This window comes from Struthio camelus, chromosome 1, assembly GCF_040807025.1.
Source record: "Struthio camelus isolate bStrCam1 chromosome 1, bStrCam1.hap1, whole genome shotgun sequence".
Classification (NCBI taxonomy): domain Eukaryota; kingdom Metazoa; phylum Chordata; class Aves; order Struthioniformes; family Struthionidae; genus Struthio; species Struthio camelus.
The window spans coordinates 26,390,370-26,411,698 of NC_090942.1; the positions used below are offsets into that span (position 1 = coordinate 26,390,370).

General features: G+C 37.0%; 2 protein-coding genes across 7 annotated transcripts in view; one reads left to right on the plus strand and one right to left on the minus strand.

The window, feature by feature from the left end:
• TSPAN12 (tetraspanin 12) overlaps positions 1–16,707 on the plus strand; it is a 71,262-nt gene extending 54,555 nt beyond the window's left edge. For 2 of the 4 annotated variants that reach the window (XM_068932465.1, XM_068932468.1), the window contains 2 exons: positions 13,186–13,312; positions 14,197–16,707. In XM_068932465.1, the coding sequence (XP_068788566.1) occupies positions 13,186–13,312; positions 14,197–14,222 (153 nt within the window). In that variant the 3' untranslated portion in view covers positions 14,223–16,707. The remainder of the gene's footprint in view (positions 1–13,185; positions 13,313–14,196) is intronic. The other 2 variants (XM_068932437.1, XM_068932441.1) reach the window with 1 other exon arrangement.
• The window catches only part of KCND2 (potassium voltage-gated channel subfamily D member 2), a 293,506-nt gene continuing 272,983 nt past the window's right edge, over positions 807–21,329 (minus strand). For all 3 annotated transcript variants that reach the window (XM_068932378.1, XM_068932370.1, XM_009687309.2), the window contains 5 exons: positions 19,543–19,705; positions 12,398–12,496; positions 10,723–10,818; positions 5,747–5,994; positions 807–4,004 (listed from right to left, as the gene is read on the minus strand). In XM_068932378.1, the coding sequence (XP_068788479.1) occupies positions 3,827–4,004; positions 5,747–5,994; positions 10,723–10,818; positions 12,398–12,496; positions 19,543–19,705 (784 nt within the window). In that variant the 3' untranslated portion in view covers positions 807–3,826. The remainder of the gene's footprint in view (positions 4,005–5,746; positions 5,995–10,722; positions 10,819–12,397; positions 12,497–19,542; positions 19,706–21,329) is intronic.

Genomic DNA, 21,329 nt, shown 5'->3' on the forward strand with positions numbered 1-21,329 from the left:
ACAGGTGCAATTTGGATTGTATTCTCCACTGTGAAAACATTCTTTCAAGAGTGAGTGTGTTTCTACAGTGATTGTGTCCAAAGCCTCAAAATTTAAGTGTATGCTTCTGGTTTGTATCCAGTAGCTAGAGGACAATTATTCTCTTTAAAAATGCTCTAGGATGGCTCACAGACAGATGTTACTTATATTAGAAGGTTTTTCCTTCACAGATCAGTCTAAAAGTAAGCTTCTGACAAAGGTAGCCATCATGCATGCCGGTATCAGCATGATCTGCATTGTTAGCTTCCTTTGTAAGGGATGCAGTGTGTTATCTGCTATTATGGTACAAAAGGAGTTTGATCTCATCTATGTTATTGGGGGAATTTGATATCATATTTAAGGTGGTAGTGTGGCCTGGAAGATTCAGCAGAGGAGTCTGTGTCTGGATGTCTTTAGAACATAGTGGATACCTTTGAAAAAATGCAGATAAAGAGGTAGGGTTCACTTTGCTGGAAATAATTTAGGGCCCCCAATGTTCTCTGCTGATGCAGGCTGGGATAAGAAATGACAAAAGATTCCTTGCGGTAGCTCTGTTAGTAAAGGGCAGCCTGTGAAGGGAAGTGTGCTAGCCACACACAGGGAAAGGACTGCTGTGTGTTCCAGAGCTGCAGCATGCTGGTCCCATTGGCTCTGTTATGGTTTAGATGTGCTCACAGATTGCCTGGAGTTAGCATCAGGGACATTTGTTGCTCTCAGATTTAGTGTTCCTTGAATCTTATTAGGAAAAAAGTTCCATGAATAAGTTATTGCAAAACCAGGTTGACCCATTCAAGCATGCAGATGTTTTATTTAAATATTCCTCAAATGTCTATTTATTCAGCATAACACATGTGTTATGCTGCCTTCTGAAATACGATATATGACCGTCAAACAAAATTGTCAAAAACAACAACCCTTGTTTCTTTGTATGATACACAGAAATAATTACATTTCATGTACAGTACAGATGCATTTTACACAGTCATCAACAGTCATTCACTACCAAAACAGCATTTAAATCACCTAAAACACCAAAAGAATGTGTATTTCCCAAATTCAGAGTAAATTAATGATTTTGCCTGTGACATGGAAATAGGAGACAGGACTGGCATTCTGCAAAATCATATTAAATTATTCTTTAAGCTGTATTTTAACAGTGAAGTACAAGCTGGTTCAGGGGTATAACTGTTCTGCAAGTGTATTGCTGTAATGCAGGTTTTTTAGTCCCTGTGAAAAAGAATAGAGAGGCCAGATTTCTTGAGATGCATGACCTGATGGAGTCGGGAGGCTTCCTGGGCTGTATGCAGTCAGTCCCAAATGGATTTTAGTAACAACCTTTTTGCATTATTTTCCTGATGTAACTACAAAAGTACCATGTGACATGAAGACGTTGTTACAGATTGTTAATATCAAGGCAGTTTTTATATCAACAATTTCTTAGGCAGAGGGTGGAGATCAAGCTATATCTTTTTTTCTGTGTACTTATGGGTAGAGGTAGGATGCAAGTAAAAGTTTTCAAGCCCCCTCTGCCTTTTTTTTTACACGGCAGTAAAACTTATGTAACCCACCAGCTTCAGCAGATTTAGTGCAATTTTATAACTTAGGTAAAACAGAGGAGAAACATAATTAACTTCAGCAGAGTTACTCAAAATGAACATCTTGTTTATCAGAGGACAATTTGTGCTTCTACTGTCTTATCAAGTTTTGAAAGAAATTTAGAAGGTCAGTTTTCAATGAGGAAATTATTCTAATTTTCACAAAAAAGTGGGAAGTTAATTGCAAATTAACCAAGTTTCCAAATAAGTAAACAATAAAAGAGTAATGCCTTACATTATTTACTATTTTTAATTGCAGTTTAATTCTCATATGTGACAGTATTTTGGTGAATACACTGTGGCATATACCATCATCTACTCTTCAATATGTGACAGGTAGGGAGAAATGTCAGTATTTGTGTGCAGTAAAAAGTATATAATCAGCAAGTTTCAGTTTTAAGTGAGTGTTTTCTTTTACTGTAAATTTTAAGGTCAGTTAAATGATAAATACTGTACTGAAACATATGCTACTCAGGTTATTATGTCAATCAGTTATCATAATGGCCTCTAATGCACTGAACCTTTTGATTTGTATGCGTATTTTCATTTGTAGACACGCAATTATTTCTGATCCAGTGTTTTTGATGTATATATGTATGTATTGATATGCATATATTTCATGTATATCTGATGTATATGATATATAGTATTCCATGTATATAGGAAGCATTACAATATATCTCTTTTACTGTACTCTCATACAGAAAGATGACATTTTTTATCAGAAAGGTTTCTGCTAGCATCAATGTCTTAAAAATGAAACTAAAAAACCTTAACAGGTGGAGCCTTTATACTGGCTTTTAGGCTTGTTCTTATAGGCAAATTCCAACTTAACTCAGTTATACTTTTGTAGCTTTGCGACCCAAACCATTATTCTATCGGTGTTGTTAGGTGGGAAAGTACCTTAACAAAATATAAATCCTCAAGTTTTAGGATGTGAGTTTACAGCTACTTACAAAAAGAATTTAGCAATCATTTTCACTGAATGTTTTTCAGTGTCTTCCAACATAGCTAATACTCTGGATACTGAAAAATGTTAGCAGTGGAAGTTTGGAGATAAGTGCTGGTTAATCACAAAAAAACCCCTTTGTTTTAATTTGATTTCAAATGGGATTGATACTGTAACTGCACAAGGACAAGAGATTTTTTCTGAAAGTACAAAAGTAGGCAAGATGTTTACAGAACAGAGGACTGTGCCAATTCATCAGTAGCCTTGAAATCCCAAATAGTACAGTAATGTTAGAATGGACAATGTACTGAGAAATAGAGGACAGTGAACAAAAAGAACAGTGACTGAATAGCACATTTGTGGTGCACAGTTTGGCTATAAGATTATTTAAATGTTTGCCGTTAGAAGTTTATAGTGCAGATGAAGTTGTGTAAAATATCTATTAAAAAAAAATCCTGATTCCTGATACAACAGGTGTACAATGACTTATTGCAGTTGTAACAGTTCCTAGGAAGCAAGATAAAACAATAATAAATATTGAACTAACTGAACACCTTTAGTTCACTAATGAGTATTTGAATAAGAAATACTGCATTTTTCGAAGGGAAGTTATTTGTACAACTACCATGGAACATTAACAATCAGCATGTTGTAAGTGCACAGAAATGCCCCTTTCTACAGTAATATTTTATCATGCCTAATCTGAAAAACAACATAAATAAACTGAGATCACAGCTCCAAATAATTTCAGCATGCATTATGGTTGTATTTCTTTCAGTCAGTACAAACTTATTTCATATGAGCATTTTTTCTTTCATTTTTCCATAGTTTCTCAACAAGTGTGTGGTTTATTAACAGCAAAAAAAAGACATATTATCAAAATGTTTCTTGTTTTGCATTCAGCAGGAACACAGGTTTGTTTCTGTTTTTTGTGTTGTATTTTTTTTTCCTAAAAAGAGCTCTCATGATAAGAAGAAGCATCAATGGGGACATTTCATTGTGCTCATATAGTAAGTCAGAATGGTCACAGAAGCTTCCACTGTGTATCAGTTCAAACAGTGCATAGAATCTCCATTCGTTCACGCGCTACAACACTGAAACCCAAAGTGTTTGTTTCTCCTGAACCTCTTGATCGGTTGCTGCTAGCACACGCGTCAAGGGGGCGTTGTCGTTGTCAGCTCTCTCATTCTTCAGAACTCTTTTCTCACCGCTAGAGCTCAGCTTCCAAGTGGTCTTTATTCTGATTTATAAATAATTCTGTATTTTATAAAGCAGATACTCTGACAATGTTTCCTCCTGAATACTCAGGAGACTCTGGCCTATCATCTCCTTCAGGTGTGGTGACTGGAGGTGTTGGGATGCTAATTATTGCTGTAGTGACGTAAGGCTGCTCACAGTTTAGTTTAACACACTCTTCCACTTTGGCATTTAAGCTGGATCGGCTGGAGGAAGAAACAAAAATCCGTGAAGAAAGAAAGTCCATGTTACCCAAACTGTGCTAGATTCCACTACCTCAGCTGGCCATCTTCATAGTGTTATGTTAGAGGGCTCAGAGTCTTGGTGCCAAGTAGCACAGTCATCACTTGACCCTGATGGCTTGCGGTGGTAGCCAGCCCCCTGCACACTCTCTAACCTTTGCACTACGTGCCCCTGCAGCAGATGGTCCCTTGGCTGTGCCAATGGGCAGTCTCCCTTCCTTCCAACAGTATTTCTAAAAGTGTCTGAGCTCAACATCTAAATGTTTCTGAGCAAGGAAGGTATTAGAACTGTTCACCGGAGAAATGAAGCTCACAGCAGTTAAGGAACGTGCTATGTAGAAAAGCAGAAAGCAAGGGATCGTCCCAGTCTCCGACTGACTTCTATACCATGGTTTTTTTTTAAGAACTCTTTGTATGTTGTGTATCCTCAACAGTAAGATACAGTGTTGTATACATTGATTGAGGTTGAGTTAACATGTCCACGGACTTGCTGTGTCTTAGCTCTATGAGGGCATAGAGCAGTGCCAAGCAGCATTATGAGAAACTTCTAAAACTCAGGCTTTTTTGAGGTGAGACTGGGTACCCACATGTTGTGCTTGAGCTTTTAGGTTGCTTTCAACTTTTTAGCTTGTTTTTAGCATACAGCTTGTGCTTTGTGGTTTTATGTATTCTATGACTGGAAGTATGATGTGGGGAAGTCCTCTAGCAGAGGAATAATGGATTCAGGCAGAATATTTCCTGAAAATCTAAGACATAGATTGCAGCTTTGTGCTGGCCAAGAGGTCCCATTGCACAACAGCTGAAAAACTTCAGCAGCAACAAGCTGCTGAATCGTTTGTGGAAGAGAAATCCAAACTTAATAATTATTCACAGTAAGCTACTCAAAATGTCACTTAACAAGACTGAATCTTTATAGCAACTAGTGCTCACAATGCTTTTTTTTTTTTTAATGAAGACATATTTGAGTTCAACGGAAAACACTTTTGAGTCTCCTGAGATCTTTGCTATATTTTCAGAGGTGATGCTCAGATATACCTGAAAGTGAAATGGTTTCCTTATGAGAGTACAAAGATGTTCAGTATATTACAGCCTCTTGAATTGTACTTTCCTCACTTTTTTGATAACTCCTCAAACCAGGAAATATATTTTTCTCATCTATTTCATATTTTTATGTAGAAGAGTCTTTCGTACGACTAGAGATCACTTAGGACTCTGGAATCCAGTTTTATTTCCCTTTTCTGTGAGAATATGAGGAAATCTCCTTCTGTCTGTATTTCTAAACCAAATTAGTAGAAATGGCAATGACAGAACTTTCTTCCATTTTGCTCATCTTGTGTATCTGAATTGCATATCTTTCTACTGCTAGCTTTATCTTATAATGTGTTCATCGTGGCCTGTAATGATTGGGCCTCTGTTTAGTCTGGAATCCCTGCAAGCTCTTCCCTGTAAATAATGCACAATAGTTTGTGGGGAGGACAAAGAAAAGGGATAGAGAGGAAGGATTCTGTTACCTCAGATTAAACTTGGAACAAATTAAGTGACATTTACAAGTGGAGGGTGTTTCAGTACAGTCTCCATTTTTGGATGACTATTTTACTTTGACCTGTAGCTTCACAACCTACCCATGGAGGCCACAAAACATCTACATCTCTTCTCTAACAACCAAGGGTGGATCAGCTCTTGGACTACTGATGCACATAAAGTACCTGTTAGACAGAGGTGTTCTCTCCACACATCGGATCTGGATGGTGCTGAGCTCTTGTACGCTGCCTTGACGGCTGCCAGTGATGGTGGTGTTTGGGATGCGGTAAGTCTTTTTATGCCTTCGTGAGCAGCAAGTGCTGGTAACGCCTTGTTGAGATGAGAGAGAAGGGCTGTGGCTTGGGGGTCTATTAACTGTAGAAACCTCCATGCAGCTCTCTTCATAGACTTGTTCGTCCACAAACTCGTGATTCTAGTCCAGAGGAATCCAACAGAGGGACAAAGCACACACACAAAGACAAAGAGAACATATTAATAATCATTGTTTAAAGGCTTAAAATGACATAGCTGAATAGACTGGGAAAGTTAGACAGCTTAGTCCTGGTTATAGTGTTTAGCTTGTGTTAGCCTGGACTGAATACCAATAAAAATGTAAACACAGGAACAAAACTCTCAAACTGCCAGCTCTAAATATGAAACAATTAATCTAAATTCTTTTGTAAGTTTGCATTATGAATATCTGTATAATTTACAAAGAGCCACAAAATATAGGATTATGATTATTAATAAAAATGTAAGTGGGGCTTATGTAAATGCCCTAAATGTCATTTGGAAATAAATAACATTTACTATATAAAACTATAATAAAATAAAATTCATTTATACTTTTCAAATGAGTTTATAAAGCTTTATTTTGAATTACATTGTAGAAATCAGGATTTGAAATAGTATCTGTCAAGGTATGCATCTATTACAAAAAAAAGATTTAATTACACAGATCAGGAGAAGCTGAAACAATTATTTAAAAGTCTCCAAAAAGTTCCTATATGTTTTCTAATTCCGATAGATCAATGTATCAAAATCAGTTGAGAAGACAGAGCCTTTAATTAAATGAAATGGTCTTTGTTCATGCAATCTTTCCTTAAACTCAGTGCAGACAGTAATCTTACAGGGTTATCATAGTGCTGAATTAAAATTGCAGCCAATAGCCAGTTTATTTTAACTCAGTATATGATTAGGGAGCTCTTCACACAAAGCCATGATTTCTACAATTTCTTTGTATGCTCAGAAGTGTGAAATAGTACTGTGGCTTATAGTGGTAAAAAGATCAACTAAAGAATATTTATAGTAATTATAAAGTAGCAACCCAGATGCCCAGCAGAGACTAAAATGTTTATATATTGTTTGAGAAAGCCTCCTTTTGTAAAATATCTCCAGTTACTGCTGGAATCACTGTGCATACCCTGAGAATGATTAAAGAAGCATCGTCTGGGCTGTTTTACAGTCTTCGCAGTCTTGTTTACTTCAACTTTTCTTCATTCACTTCAATGCCTACTACATTTTCACCTATTAGAATGTGGGAAACTAGTTTTCTCCCCTAAAGAACAATATATTGATGGAAAGGTTGTGTAGCTGTTAGTAGGCACTGTATGTGCACATTTATATTTTCCACGAGAATTATGGTGCAAATGTGAAATCTGTGAGCAAAGTAAACAGAGTCACAATTGTAGCCAAATGTTTGCTAGAAGTTGAAATACCTTTATAGACATATTATTATTATTTTCATTTCTTCTATTCTCCTTTGCTCAGATATAATTTTGTGTAGACCTGAGCAGCATTGAATGCTGATTTCAAGTGGAAAGGAAAGGCAGATCTTGCTTGAAAATTTACTTTTTATAAGGCGTATGTCAGACATAAAACAAAATTTTAAATGTGTTCACACAGTGGACATAAAATTCAGAGAGAAAAATGATCTAAGAGCTATCTTTAGATTACATTCAATGGCTTCTAATATGTTTGCCAGGAACTCAGTTAGTTTTCTGATCAAAAGACATTTTATGCTTCCTAAAACTATTATGGAGCAACCAACAAGAATTCAATTAGCAGCATCCATTAAAAAGGGTTGTTGAGTGAACTTTTAATATAGGCAGGAAACATTCTGAAACAATATAGCAGCTCAAATTAATATATTGGACTATATTTATTAATTAACTGTTCTTATGTCAGCTACAGTTATCCTATAAAATATAAAATTTGGTACAATTATTTTCATTATTGATGTAATTTTCACAGAATTCCATCTGTGGCCTTCACGGCATTTCTTAGAGGAGAAGAGATCTTATCCTACAGTCTTTAAAATACTGAACAAGATGAAAAACACTTTTGATTGATGCTCACACAAAATGATATTTCTAAAGATGAAGGAAGGAACAAGCCACATCACTCATGTTACTATACTGGGAACTAGCAACTTGCGAGATCCCACAGGTTGGAGCCCCACAAAATTTCAAGTTCCTGCTTAAATGTGTTGAATGCGTGATCTGGCCAGGTAGTAGCAAACAGAATACAACTTGAAGCCCCTCTATACATTTTTGTGTTCATTTGTTGTATGGACACCAGTGCCAGAAGTAGAACCAACAGCCAAGAAAAACAAGAAGTATATTATATGCAAATTTGGGAAATAAGATAATACTTGGTTTGTAGACTTTTTTTTTGTTTGTTAAAAAAGGTCTGTTTGAAAAAGAGAGAAAGAAAAGGCTTACTTATTCCACCATTACGATTAGAGGAAATGTGAAACTTTTAGAGTTGAATACAGCTCCCACTAAATGACTAGAATTTTTTCCGTGATTTCTATGAGAGTTTGACAAGACCTATGGCCACTACTAGGGTTTTAAAATATGTTTGTAATCAACTGTGGAACAATTTCAGGCAAATTGCTATTGCCAGGTTCTAGTACAAAAAGTTTCAAAAATATTCCTGAAGTACCCAGCCCGAATCTTGAAAAAGTACCCAGCATTATACTGTGAATAGAAAGTAAGACATTTTGTGCCACAACACATTAGATCATAAATGAATATTCCACAAGTCAGCATGGAGAAAACGTAAGTATCTGTAAGATGACACATCAGTATCTAAATGACATAGCAGCTGGGCCATTTTGCTTAAAAGTAAATGCTGTCAAAATGAAAATAGTAAATTATACATATACCTACATTGCATTTTAATTTAGTAATATCTGTAGGGGGGAAATTTTTTCATCTATTCTTCAAGCAGGAGCAGTAAGACTTCTGCAACGACCTTCTCTATCATGTAGAACAGAAGCATTACTGTGTCTTTTAATGAAAATCTAAAACTAGAATATAAAGATACCACAAAATAGCAAGAAGTTACGCTGTGTACCCAAAAGTTAGAGAAGTTTCAGAACAGATTTTCCACTGAGGTCCAATTTTTTACCTTTGACAGCTATCTAAGCCTATCTTTAAATGTTGATTTCAGGGAGGGATTGAGACAGTATTGGGGTGGAACTGGGGAGGGAAGCCATGAAGTAACTGGAACCTTTGATTTGGCCTCTGAAAATAAAATATTTGATTTTCTGTTTTCACAGTTCTAGAACTGCCATGAGTATTAAGGGATGGATAGGAGAAGTTTCTTATTAGTTGTTAGATTTCCAAATGTTGCTGAGATATGGTATGAGGTATGGCCATATGCAGTCAGAGAAAGGAGTGGATTCTCCTACATCTGTAACATTCTCTACAGTTAAACATCAGCAGTAAGGGCTTCTGTATCTGAGCTAATTGCCCAAAGCTCCCTGTAAATTCAGAAATAGACACGTCTAAGATGCAGATAAATTTAGGCTTAAATTCCACATTCCAGAATGTGCCAGGGAATCTACATCTGAACTAGCTGTCTAGACATTGTAGGTGTTTGTATCTGGACAGATGGATCCTACTGAGAAACTGGGTTTTTTGTTTGTTTGTTTGTTTTCCTTTCAGTAATTCCTTATGCATAAAAATGGACAAAATCACGAAGATACCTCATGATCCAGAAATTCAGCACCTACTAATTTGGCATCGAAGTTTTATATCATTTGTCAAGAAATGCCATGGTAAGGTGCATACTGATGGCCGCTATCATATAACTTTTTAGATGCAGCTAGAACCTATAAAACTAGATGCAAATTTGTAAATCGCAATTTAGTGGATGTTGACCAACTCACCTATAATATAGGGTATATTCTAAATGGTAATATAACCCCTCTAAAGTTTAAAAAAATTGAGATTATTTTAGCATGCTCATTCCCAAATCTATGAAAGTTAAATTCAACATAACTAGTCTTTATGTTCTTAGCTTCCTTAGGAAATGATAAAAGAGGAAAAAAGTAAAATTAGGGATCATTAGTGTTATTGTTGTGACATTATCTGTCCAGAAATATACTATTGGTGAATACAGCATTTTAATTATTACTGAATCATCACCTTGCTGTAATTTACTATCCTTCATAGCTATGTAACTATCCAGGTATTTACCAAGGAAAAAGGCAGAGCACACATGATAAGTAGTCCTTTTAATTAATAGGGAGTTTCAAATCTATATAAGTGTATTTGGGCTGCTATGAATAACATCACTGATTTCTACAGGGATATCAGTGTCTAAACTGAACCCAAAAAACTTTGAAGCTTTGCATCTGCATCTGGATTACATGGCTGAAGTTTCAAAATAAGATGTCCATGGATGCTCTCTTGCAGTCACTTCGGTCAGAATCATGCTCATGTCACAGGAAACACCTTCCGCTGTATAAATGCCGAACATTTACTCAGGCAAAAGCTTGCTTTGACTGCACAGAGTTTTGAACGTGTAAGGTCTACAAAATGTACCTATAAGCTGTACTGCAGAAAAATGCAAAAGATAGATATATCATGCATCATATGAAAGACCATACTGAAAGTCACATCTGCAACTGGGCTGCTATACTCATGTCATTTCACTGATGCCAGTATCTTTTACCCTAAATGAGGTTCCCATCCAGGATGTCTCCCTGCTATTTACATGCAGTGGATATAACATTTTGAAATGAGATAAAATAGCCTTTCTTCCTAGCTAATGGCTGTCACATAAAGGTTTATTAATTAGAAGAAATACTGAAAACATTCAGAATTAGATTGATGTTAGAAGTGTTTTCCCATAAATTCAATTTTCTTACCGTGGTTTTTTCCAGGCAGTGAAGCAGGTGGTGGTGCTGTGTTTCAAAGGAAGAGCCAGATTTGCTAACAAAGGCCTGTTCTTCTTCACTGGAGGACTGTTAATACACAGAACTGTATTATTCTCATTTCTGAACAAGAGGGCTCTTATCCAAATATTTGATCAGAACTAATCTGGATTGTATACTGTAGCATAACTGCAATGCTTCATCCCCATGGTAAAACCCAAATTAACTTGGACATGATTACTCTTTTGCTTGTTTGTTTTTTAATCCAATATTTTCTATCCTTTCCTTACAGTCTTAGGTCTTTTGTGTGTAGATAGATTAGCACAATATACAAGTGCAATGAACATGTAAGCTTTGAATGTTGAATCAATGCATACTTTAAATTATGATGAATATAAGTGACATTTTTTTCCTGAGAATGTGCCTCATTTGAAGGAAATTAACCATAGTTGCCCTCCTGGGATCATTTCACAGCGCTGAAGAATTTGTGGTATTGCTGCTTACACAAAAATTCACGTCAGTGATCCCAGTCTGCTGAGTTCGGAAAGTGTACAGCAGATGTTACTGACATAGAGTGAAGAATTAAGTAGAAAGCGTCCACTGCTTATTAATTGCTTTCATAATTGTTCACTAGAAAGCAGCAAGCTAAATAAGGGAGGAACTGGGAGAATAGGAAAGATTACAGTTCAGCATAGGGATATTTGAAATCTGCATGGTAATTAATCTGTTCGGTATCTCTTTAATTCAAGGATTTAAATTCTTTCAAGCACAGGAGGAGCATTCTGACTACCAGGCTTTCATGATAAACTGAACAGTCACTTCTTCCTCTTCTGGCTGTATGTTAAAAGTGTTAAGTTTTTTAACACTTTTTAAACAGAAAGGGCATAGAGGATTGGAAGCCTCTTTGCTTCCCTTGCTTGGAAGCCTCAGGGAGTGGCCTTAGGGAATGGCCTAAACCCCAGAGAGTGGCAGGGATTAAGAAACACTGTCTTCAGTCCTTCCCCATGGCTAGCTCTGAGTGGCCATGATGCTGTCTCCAGGCAGCTTGCAGCATTGCGGGGTTGTTGGGAGTCCCATTCTCAGCCTCGATCTCCCAGCTCCGCATCCTGGGATCCTCAGCAGGAAGAAGGTGCCAGGAATTTGCCTGAGGTGCCATTTGGGTATCTATGATGTAGACACCAATATTTGAAGTAATCATGGAGATTCTCTTCAGAGAAAAGTAGGCACTTTCCAGGGAATATTTCTCATTCTGCAACATCTACCCATGTGAATGATTCTCTGGAGTTACCTCTTTCTCTCATTGGCAATGAAGGGAGGGTACCCAGCTGTCTAAAGCCAAATGAGATGAATCCCACCTTTGTCCCTAAGAGGCAAATACTGTCTCCTGTCTTAAGGAAGTCTTTTATAGGATTTGCCCCTAAAAATGTGAGTTACATTTGAATTTAGAATTTCTATACGGCCATTTCCCTCATTTTTTTATACCTGGTCATAAATATTCATAAGCTTCTTTTAATAATCATAATTGTCCAATTTATTCTTTCTTAATCTACATCTGAAGATAACATTGCCTAAAGACCCAGGTTGACTTGTCCTGGTGATAAATAGAATAAACTACTGCTGGGCTATTATTAAGCTGTTACACTGGAGGTGGGGGATATAAAAACATTACCTGCTGCAGCTGGTTACTCAGTAAGCCATTTCGTTTGCTCTGCATGTAGGCATTAGCACTCCCACTCTTTGCTGCACGAATTCGAGCAAGTCTGGCTTTCTGTGTAAAGGAGACAAAAAAGAATAGTGTCACTTGTACTTGTATCCATTATGCTGTTTATCTGAAACTGCTAATTGAAGTCAGCCACTTATGAATACCAATGTCATAATCACTGAAAAGATGGGATGCCTTATATCGTCCTCTAGGTGGAGCAAATCACAATTGTTTTTCCATTCAAAACACAAATTACATCGAAGTTTTTATTTGTTTGCATCAGCTAGTAAGAACAATGATTTTAGAGAAGGAATTACAGATCAGTGTGGAAGTGCCTCCTTTCTTTGTACAACCGCAGTTGTGCCATTCCTTGTGCCTTGTGCGTCAGGAACGTGGCTTCCATTTCAACTCCTCCTGCAGTGAAAATCCCTTTAAGGGGGAAAAATGGAACACAAAAACATAACATTTCAACTGCTGTGAGCTTCCAAGGTTTCTCAGAGCATTCTCATTGTTTATGTGAGAGAGCGTGATAGCTGTTTTCACACTGACGGCTATCTAAGTTCCTGAACGCCTGCCAGGCCTTTTAGAAGTGTTTTTATCTCTTCATGTCTGTTTGCATAATCATTATTAATACTTGTCAGCATTGGTCATGATCTGACCATAATCTGATTTTTTGGAAACTCTAGACATCAAATTGCTGAGAGAGATGGAGGTGAGATTAGCGATTTCTCAGGTGAGGTTTCTTGTTTTCGTAGGTGGCTTCCATCGCAGAGGAGAGGTGGCTTGTGAAGGAAGTTTTGAATTCCTGGGTTCTGTGGATGGTTAGAAGCCAACATTACAGGAAAATATGGAGAAAAAACACCTCTATCGACCAAGGTTATGGTAAATAGAAACATTTATGAGATTTCTTGAATGCCATCCTGGTTAAGTAACTTTTGTGATTGGTTTCTTATACGTCAGAGAGAGTCTGTCTTCATGCCTAGTTTTCTAATTCTGAAAGCCAAGTACAAAGCAGGAACTGGAGTTGAATGACTGCTGCTGAAGCACAAAAGGAGACACAAGTGAAGACCTTGAAAAACTGAGTTTGATATATTAATAGGGATTTCATATCTGATAATTACTCAGTTGATATTTTGAGAAAATAGAGGGAGCGCATTTCTTCCCTCCACAATTTCTGTGGCATTAAATGTCATTATGGAATGACTGAGAATCCCTGAGCACTTATCACAGAGAGAAGTAGCCTTGTTACTGCAGCTGCCAAATCTCCTCTCTGGCATGCTTAATAATTAACTGACTGTGAAGAATTACTCATCACCGCACTTCTTTGCACTCACAGCCTCAAACTTGCAAAAGAGTCTTCTGAACAATGAGCCAAGAAATTCATGACAGTTAAAAGCAAACATGGCTAGAATCTGGCCTATGTTGTATGTCATGTATTTATTATCATTTAATTGTTCCAAAAGAAGATAGGATAATGCTGTGTATGTTTGCCTTGCTGAGTCAAAAAGCTCATGAGATCCTCATTTTTTTTGTTATTTCAGTCATATTAGAATAACTTTTTCATCTTCTCTCTTCCTTAGTGTACACAGCCTTTCCAGCTAAAATTGTAAAGTAACTTATTGTAGTGGTAAGGAATGAAGTGTCCTAGTTATTGCCCGGATCACTTGCACTGTGCATCTGCATAGCTAAATTCCTGCTTTCTCTTTCCTCCTGTTACCACTGAAACAACAACTGCAACCCACTACTCTGTTACCCTCCTCTCACAGGGACCTGGAGACTGGACTGGGAATAAATGGCGTTCAGTCATGGCTTTTTCTCTGATTACCCGCAGCCGAACAGCACCCAGGCAGTCTCGCATCCTGCAGTGAGCTACCAATACAACTTGCAGAACAGGGGTCCTGCAGAGCCGACAAGCGTAAGAAACGGTTAACAGCTCTGAGCCCCCGGCTCAAAAATGTTCTTTGATGGGAGCATCTGCGGCCAATGGAATGGTTAGGGCCAAGTCCTCAGAACTCCCTCCGGCAGGCAAAAACCACATTATTTTCAAGGTGGAACTCTTCAGATGCGACAATGGTATGATGGGATGAAAGTTGAGAGAAGAGCATTACCAGTAGCACTGAATTCAGTCATGAGACACAGTATGTACACTAGTTTATAAATATTTTAAAGATCTCTCTTGGCACTACTGATTAGCATTAGAAACTCAAGATGCTTTAGAGACGCTGTTGAAGGAGGCAGTATAGAGTCCCCTAAACAACTGACTTCAGTCACAAAATTTCTTTAGCTCTGGTGCTTTTCAGTGTGCTCTTTATATAGGGAAATACTTTAAATTTAATGAACAAACACTTTGCATACATTAGTTATGCTTTTTCTTTTAGCCATTCGTATTCATTTACTCTTTTAATAACAGAATTAGTAATTACGGTGCAGCACAATTTAATAAATATAAAAAATATAACAGTTCATCAGACTATCTTAATATAGCTATGTGCTACAACACTATAATATTAAATTGTACTTTCCATCTGAAGATCACAAATTGCTTTGTGAACATGAATTTATTGAGTCTTAGAAAGCTTTTGTGAAGTGGAAACTAATAGCTTACATCTTTCTAGCTGAGATTCATTCAGATGGCCAGAATTTACATTATTTACCAAAGGGAAAACAATAAATCTATTACCAAGACAGGAACCAGATTTTGTGGCTTCCATGCTTATACTTGAGCTCCCAGAAAATACTTTTGAAACTGGACCTATTCACAAATTTGTTACAGTGATAAGATTATTTTGCAGTGCTTCTACCTAATTTAAATTGGAGTCTATAGTGTAAGTTGTCCAGCAAGTCCCCACATTTCCAGTTAAGGAATCATTAAAAGCTTAAGTCAACTACAGGATTTTAAGGACTGTGTACTGGGGAGCGAATTCCCATGAAGAACACCCAAATCCTGTGAGGATATCAGAAGCACTGTGATTACAGAAGAGCTGTATCTTTCTTTCACCTGTAAACTGCAATTTCCATCATGTGCAACAGAAGGGGAGCAATAACTGCCCCTTTCAATCACTGCAAAGTCCTTCCAACTCCCTCCTTTCATGTGGTATCCTGCAGAAAAAGGAAGGATTAAATTCTTCTGCTTTAGGTTATTGTCTTTGCTCTAAGCCATTGGATGTTTGTGAAACCTTGGTTTCTGTAGTTTTTATTGCTTCCAGGACAAAACCAACACAGCTGAAATAAAATTCTTTTAGTTATCCTGATGAAATTCCACCATACTCAACACATGTGAAACTTTCTAAATAAACTGATGATCAGTTCCAGTTCTCACAGCTCCCTTGTATTTGCACTGCACTTCTCTTTTTTTCTCTCTCTTTTTTTTTTTCTAACTTCAGATTTTACAAGTTAGATGTGGGACCTTGTCTATAACTGCAGCTGTGGCAACACAAATAATGCTCATATTCATGTTAGATCATGATAAAAACCCTACAAAGGGAAACCACTGGTGATCAGCAGTTACTAGCTCTGTCAGGTTTAGAAAGATGCATATTGATTTTCACAAGGTTTTAAACAGTGAAAAACATAGTGTTGGGGCCATTTACACCATCTAGCTTTCAGCACTCAAGATCCCCTCAGCTATCCAGCTGTGGTAAGAGAGAGGTTTCTTCAAAACTACTTCAGGGCAAAGCTTAGTGAGCTTCCAGGAATCAGTTTTGGCAAGAGTCTTAAGTCTGCTATGCAAGAAACCTATGTAGCCTGCCCTTCCAAGTTAGCGCCTAGTTAGCCCCTATTGCCTCCCTTCTGCTGCTGCTCCCCAGACTACTTAACTGTCTTCCTATGAGTACTGAAAAAGTGCTAATTACTTACCTTACATTTGTGATTTGTTTTTGTGATCTTCTAAAATTAAAAGACAAAAATTCTTTCAAAGTCATTGTGTGACTTCTAGAGCCATAGCCAAAATGGTCTGAATATCACGGTGTATTTATATGTTTTATTTGATCTTTCATAAATTCATCCTGCATGTTTACTCCCAAGTGAAAAATCATTCCCACATTTCATGCTCTGTTCTGCTAATTTTCAGTAATTGCAAATAATTGACTTTAAATTAGCTGACAATAATTTATAAGACGCCAACACGCAGTAGAGAAGAAAGTGCTATTTACTTTATACATTAATGGATGTGTAATTAAAGTTCATATTGCCTTTTTTCACAATATATTTACATTATTGCTTTGTAAATACAAGTTTTACATGCTTTTGTGCTACATTAAAAAATCTTGGCTAAGTTCTTCTGTTAGTTATGTTTCTGCAACCTCACAGAGCTTAATATCCTATTTAGTTTAAAGAAGTTATATATCCAGTATGGTACCCTATTGCAAATGCTCAGCTTTGGCTTGCTAGGTGCTGTTAAGCAGTTGCTGTTGCAATTTATTCCAGAGCTATCTGTATTTAAATAGTAACTAGTTGTTTCTAACCTAACAAATACATCATATACAAGCAGTAAGTAAAAAAAAAAAACACAGCTCAGCCAATCTTCAGGATATATTTTGCTATATAAAGGTAAAAGATCATAATCACACAAAATATCAATTTTCTGCATTAAGTCAGGTTTTGAAGCTGATAATTGTTTGGGTGTTGAGGCACCATGCAAACTCATTCTAGGAAGATACTACTTGGGCAACTAAAATTAAGATTTAGAAAACTGTGTAAAGCTTCTACTGTCTTCAAAGAGGCAGGAAATTCAAACTTAAAGGATTTGACCTTTTTGAGTGAATATTCTTATACAACTGCATTGCTACTTATTGCTAAATATGGACTATGCAGTAACCAATAAGTCCTTTCTGTTGACTTCTTTTTTAAGTTCATTAGGCGTAATCACTTCACTTTCAGCCACTTCAACGTGTGACTCATTTTAGACTGAGATAGAAAATTAGTTTTGCAATAGGAGATATCTATGAAACAGATACATCCAATGGTAGGTTAATCAGAACTCAAAACTATTTCCTCCAAAGCAAGAAGGACATAAACATGGTTATTGCAAATCTTTCATCCTAACTGTTTGCATTGTTCTGAGAAGCAGAGTAAGATGCTTTGTAAAATTATAGTCATCACTTCATATTCCAATTGGTAACATACAATGAGCTCACTGTTTTACGATGAGAAAAAGTCAGTTTTTATCTGTCTATCTATCTATCTATCTCAGTCGTTTTCTATTCAGGAAGAGATTATGGGGAGTATGAGACACTCTACTGATCTAATTTTTGCAAGGTATTTTTTTAGTGTCCATCTCTTTCTCATGGGAAGTACAAAGAGACTTATAAAATCTTGTTCCACAACATGCAGCAAGAGGGAGTTTCCATCTGAATTAAGGCTGGTTCTCTTTGTAGTTATTATGAAAGCTCAGATATACTGATTGCTGGGATCACACAGGTCTGTTACCCATGACTGGTACGGTACTCTGAGGCACTGTAAAGGAGCACTGTGTTCTCTCTGATGGATACTGTTTTTTCATTGTCTGCTGTGATTGCATAAACAGAATTGGAAAAGTTCTATACAAAAACAATACAGTGTAAAAGTAGTGCATTTTCTGAATTTTCCGATTATCGAAGGCAGGAAAATACAGCTGGAGCTGGTTATCTGCTAACGCATGGGACAAAATAAAATGCAAAAGGATACGTGGAACTAGTGGATATGTAAGATATGATATTCGGATCATTGAAGCAGCCTCTATTTGATATTAGAATTCTAAATGTCTCCAGCAAGGAAGGCCTTACATTTCTGTGATACCACTGATTACGGTTACTTTCCTCATCTGTTAGCATTCTTCCAAGATGTGGCCATCTTGTGGGAAGGGGTACAATATCTTCAGCCTAGGCCTATGACTGAATTTCTTGGCCGTGTAGCTCTGCTTCTCCTGATTCTAAAATACTGCAGGAATGGTTTCACTCTGTACATTTATTTCATTTCATCTCTATAGAGCAATCTGGTCAAAAAGGTGGCCATAAAGAAAAATGCAAACATTTTGCACTTCTAATTCTGGTGGTATTGTCCGTACGAGGGAGGTGCAGCCTGTGGTGGGCTGTGTGTCCCTTGCCTATGTATGCTCTCCCCAGCCATAGCCTGCCCACAGCTGGAGAGCCAGGACCTCTGAGTCCACAGGAGGATGCACCTTTCCTGGCGTATAGACAGAATCAAAGTTACCCTAAAGGCAAAGAGAGGCCGTGGAACCACAAAAAGATCAGGTGGCATGACACCTTGAGCTTGGCAATATCTGTTGCATCTGGAGTCTTCTAACATGAACCAGCAGAGCCAAGGAAGAAAATGCATTATCAGGGGTTCAGGTGCTGATATGGGCCATCTGACCTGCTTCCCATTAGAAGGTTGGGAAAAGTAGACAGACACTAATATTTTGGCACAGATATGGAAATAAAGGTGATTGACTGCCCAGTTTGGCTGCATCTTTTCTGGTAAATAGTTCATCCCTTCTAGATGGGGCAGGGAGGGAAACTGTATTGTCATAGAGCTTGTTGATATCCTCCTACTGAGATGCTCAGTAAATCAAGGAACCTGGAGGAACAGATTCTTGCTTTTGGCTTTTCCTGATTAAGCTCTTTTTCTGAAGTCTTTTAACCAAAATAGAGCTGGGGAAACAAGATCCCCAATAATCAGATCCCCTGGAGACTGAGCCTGGGAATTAAACACATGGATTAGTGAAACAGACAGTTAAGACAGACATTAGAAATAATGATTAGATTTCATTTTTCCTCAGAAAGCTCTGGAAGAAAGAAAGTCTGCCTGGAAAATACAGAAAATATCTTCAGTAGGTGGGACCACAGCTATTGTCCGAAAATGCTAAATCTAGTTTAAAATCTAGTTTAACTGTACAAGTATAAAGAAATATCACCATAAGGGATGTGCACATTTTGACATAAAAGAAAAATGAACAATTTTTATCGTTAAAACAATATAACATTGCATCTGAGGCCAAGACTAGGCATGTAGCATATACATAAAACAGTCTTGTTAAAAAAAAATATATACACTTTCAGGGCACACAGCATATAAAATATTATCTTTTATCTATTGATGAAGAACATAAGAGGGGGAAAGAATTAGTAGCTCACCTTTTGTGCCCTGCGCTTGTCTGCTCGTTGATTCTGGTGGTAGATACGGCTGAAGTTGGAGACAATTACAGGAACTGGCAAAGCAATGACTAAGACCCCACTCAGGGAGCATATTGAACCAAAAATCTTGCCAGCTATTGTCTTTGGCACCATGTCCCCATACCTGAGTTAAAGAAAACAAAACCTTAGTAAAGACAAAAGCTCTTATGAATTTAGTTGAACTAATTAAATAAAATATTTTACTTGTCTTGCAAATAATACTTTATGCTTATATACATAAGTAATACTTTATAGGCATGGGAACACATATACTGCATGCCCAATGTTATACACAAACACATTTTTAGTTTCAGCTAATTATAGCTATTCTATCCATCAAACTGTTGGCATCTTTATTTTACCTGCCCTAGTCTTCTCAGGCTGCCTCTGTTGCAATAGAGAGACAGAGAGAGACTTTGATAAGGAAAAAGATTCAAAATGTATCAGTTAAGTCTCTGCTCTTTTTGCTTATTGGAAGAACTCATCACTTTCCATTGACTCTGACAAGATCCTAGGGAGACCACTTGGTAAGTTACACGTCAAGCTGAATATATTGTCTCACTAAGCTGATAGAGTACTTCAATTTCGGAGGGTAGCACATCACTGAAACAAGACCAGGAGCTTGTGGACTTTCTGTCCTTAGAGATTTTCAAGACTTGGCTAGACATAAACATGGCTGGCCTGATCTAGTGTTGCTAGTAGTCCTTCTTTGAGTTGGAAGCTGGACTAGCTGAAATCAAGAGGTCCCTTCCAACCAACTTTTCTGTGATTCTATGAACCAAATATTTTTCTCACTAAGCCAAAGGCAATCTCCAACAAACTCAAGCCATAAGCAAGTAACCAGCAAAGTTCTAACTACAAATCCCGGCAGTGCTCAGAATTAACAGAGCTTGAAGCTACCACCTTCCTTATGATGTTGTTTTATATAGCTACTAAGAACTCAGTGCTGTTGAGTAGCCTATAGAGATATTCCAATGACAGTTTATTAAGAGATATCTGCTCTGTGCTCTGTAGACTGCCATACTCTATAGAAGAAGTATGTAATTACACACTGCAGAGTTTATTAAAAATTAAATTACCTTTAAGTACCATTCTGCTTTTATCTTTACTGAATTTTAAGTTATTATTAAACAATGATGTATCATATAACTTTATCTAGTATGCTTGTGAACAGAGAGATGGCATATGCTCTATTGCAAAGAATTTACAAACTATTTAATGGCAAATTCTCTATTGCAAATAATTTACAAACTGTTTAATACAAGACAAGGTAAGGAATAAAACTGCAGTATTTGGAAAGTGATATCATGAAAATAAAACCTGTCTGTTCAATAGGAATTAGAAAGATAATAGAGAAGATGGTGGAGTCTTTAAAGCACACATTCTGCACCCAATCATGAGGAAGGGGACTAAAGAGACAAGTACATCAGACTACTGAGAAACTGTAAGGAGTTAGGCAAACCCCTACTAGCAATGAGAGGTGAGCATGTGTCGACAGGAGATTGTGTATTGCCTTGCAGGTGAAGATGAATTGTTTGAGTTTTGTAAGATAAAAGGTATTTGTTTAATCACAAGATTCAAAGAGGTGATCATCCAGGCAGAAATAATAAAGATGACCAAGTCTTAGACTATTGACTATTGATTACATTAGATTTAAAACAAAAAAAAAAATTAGTTGCTTCACAAAGCATGTCCAAGTGTAAAATATTCACAGGAAAAAATACATCAATATTTGCGCTAGTAAACCC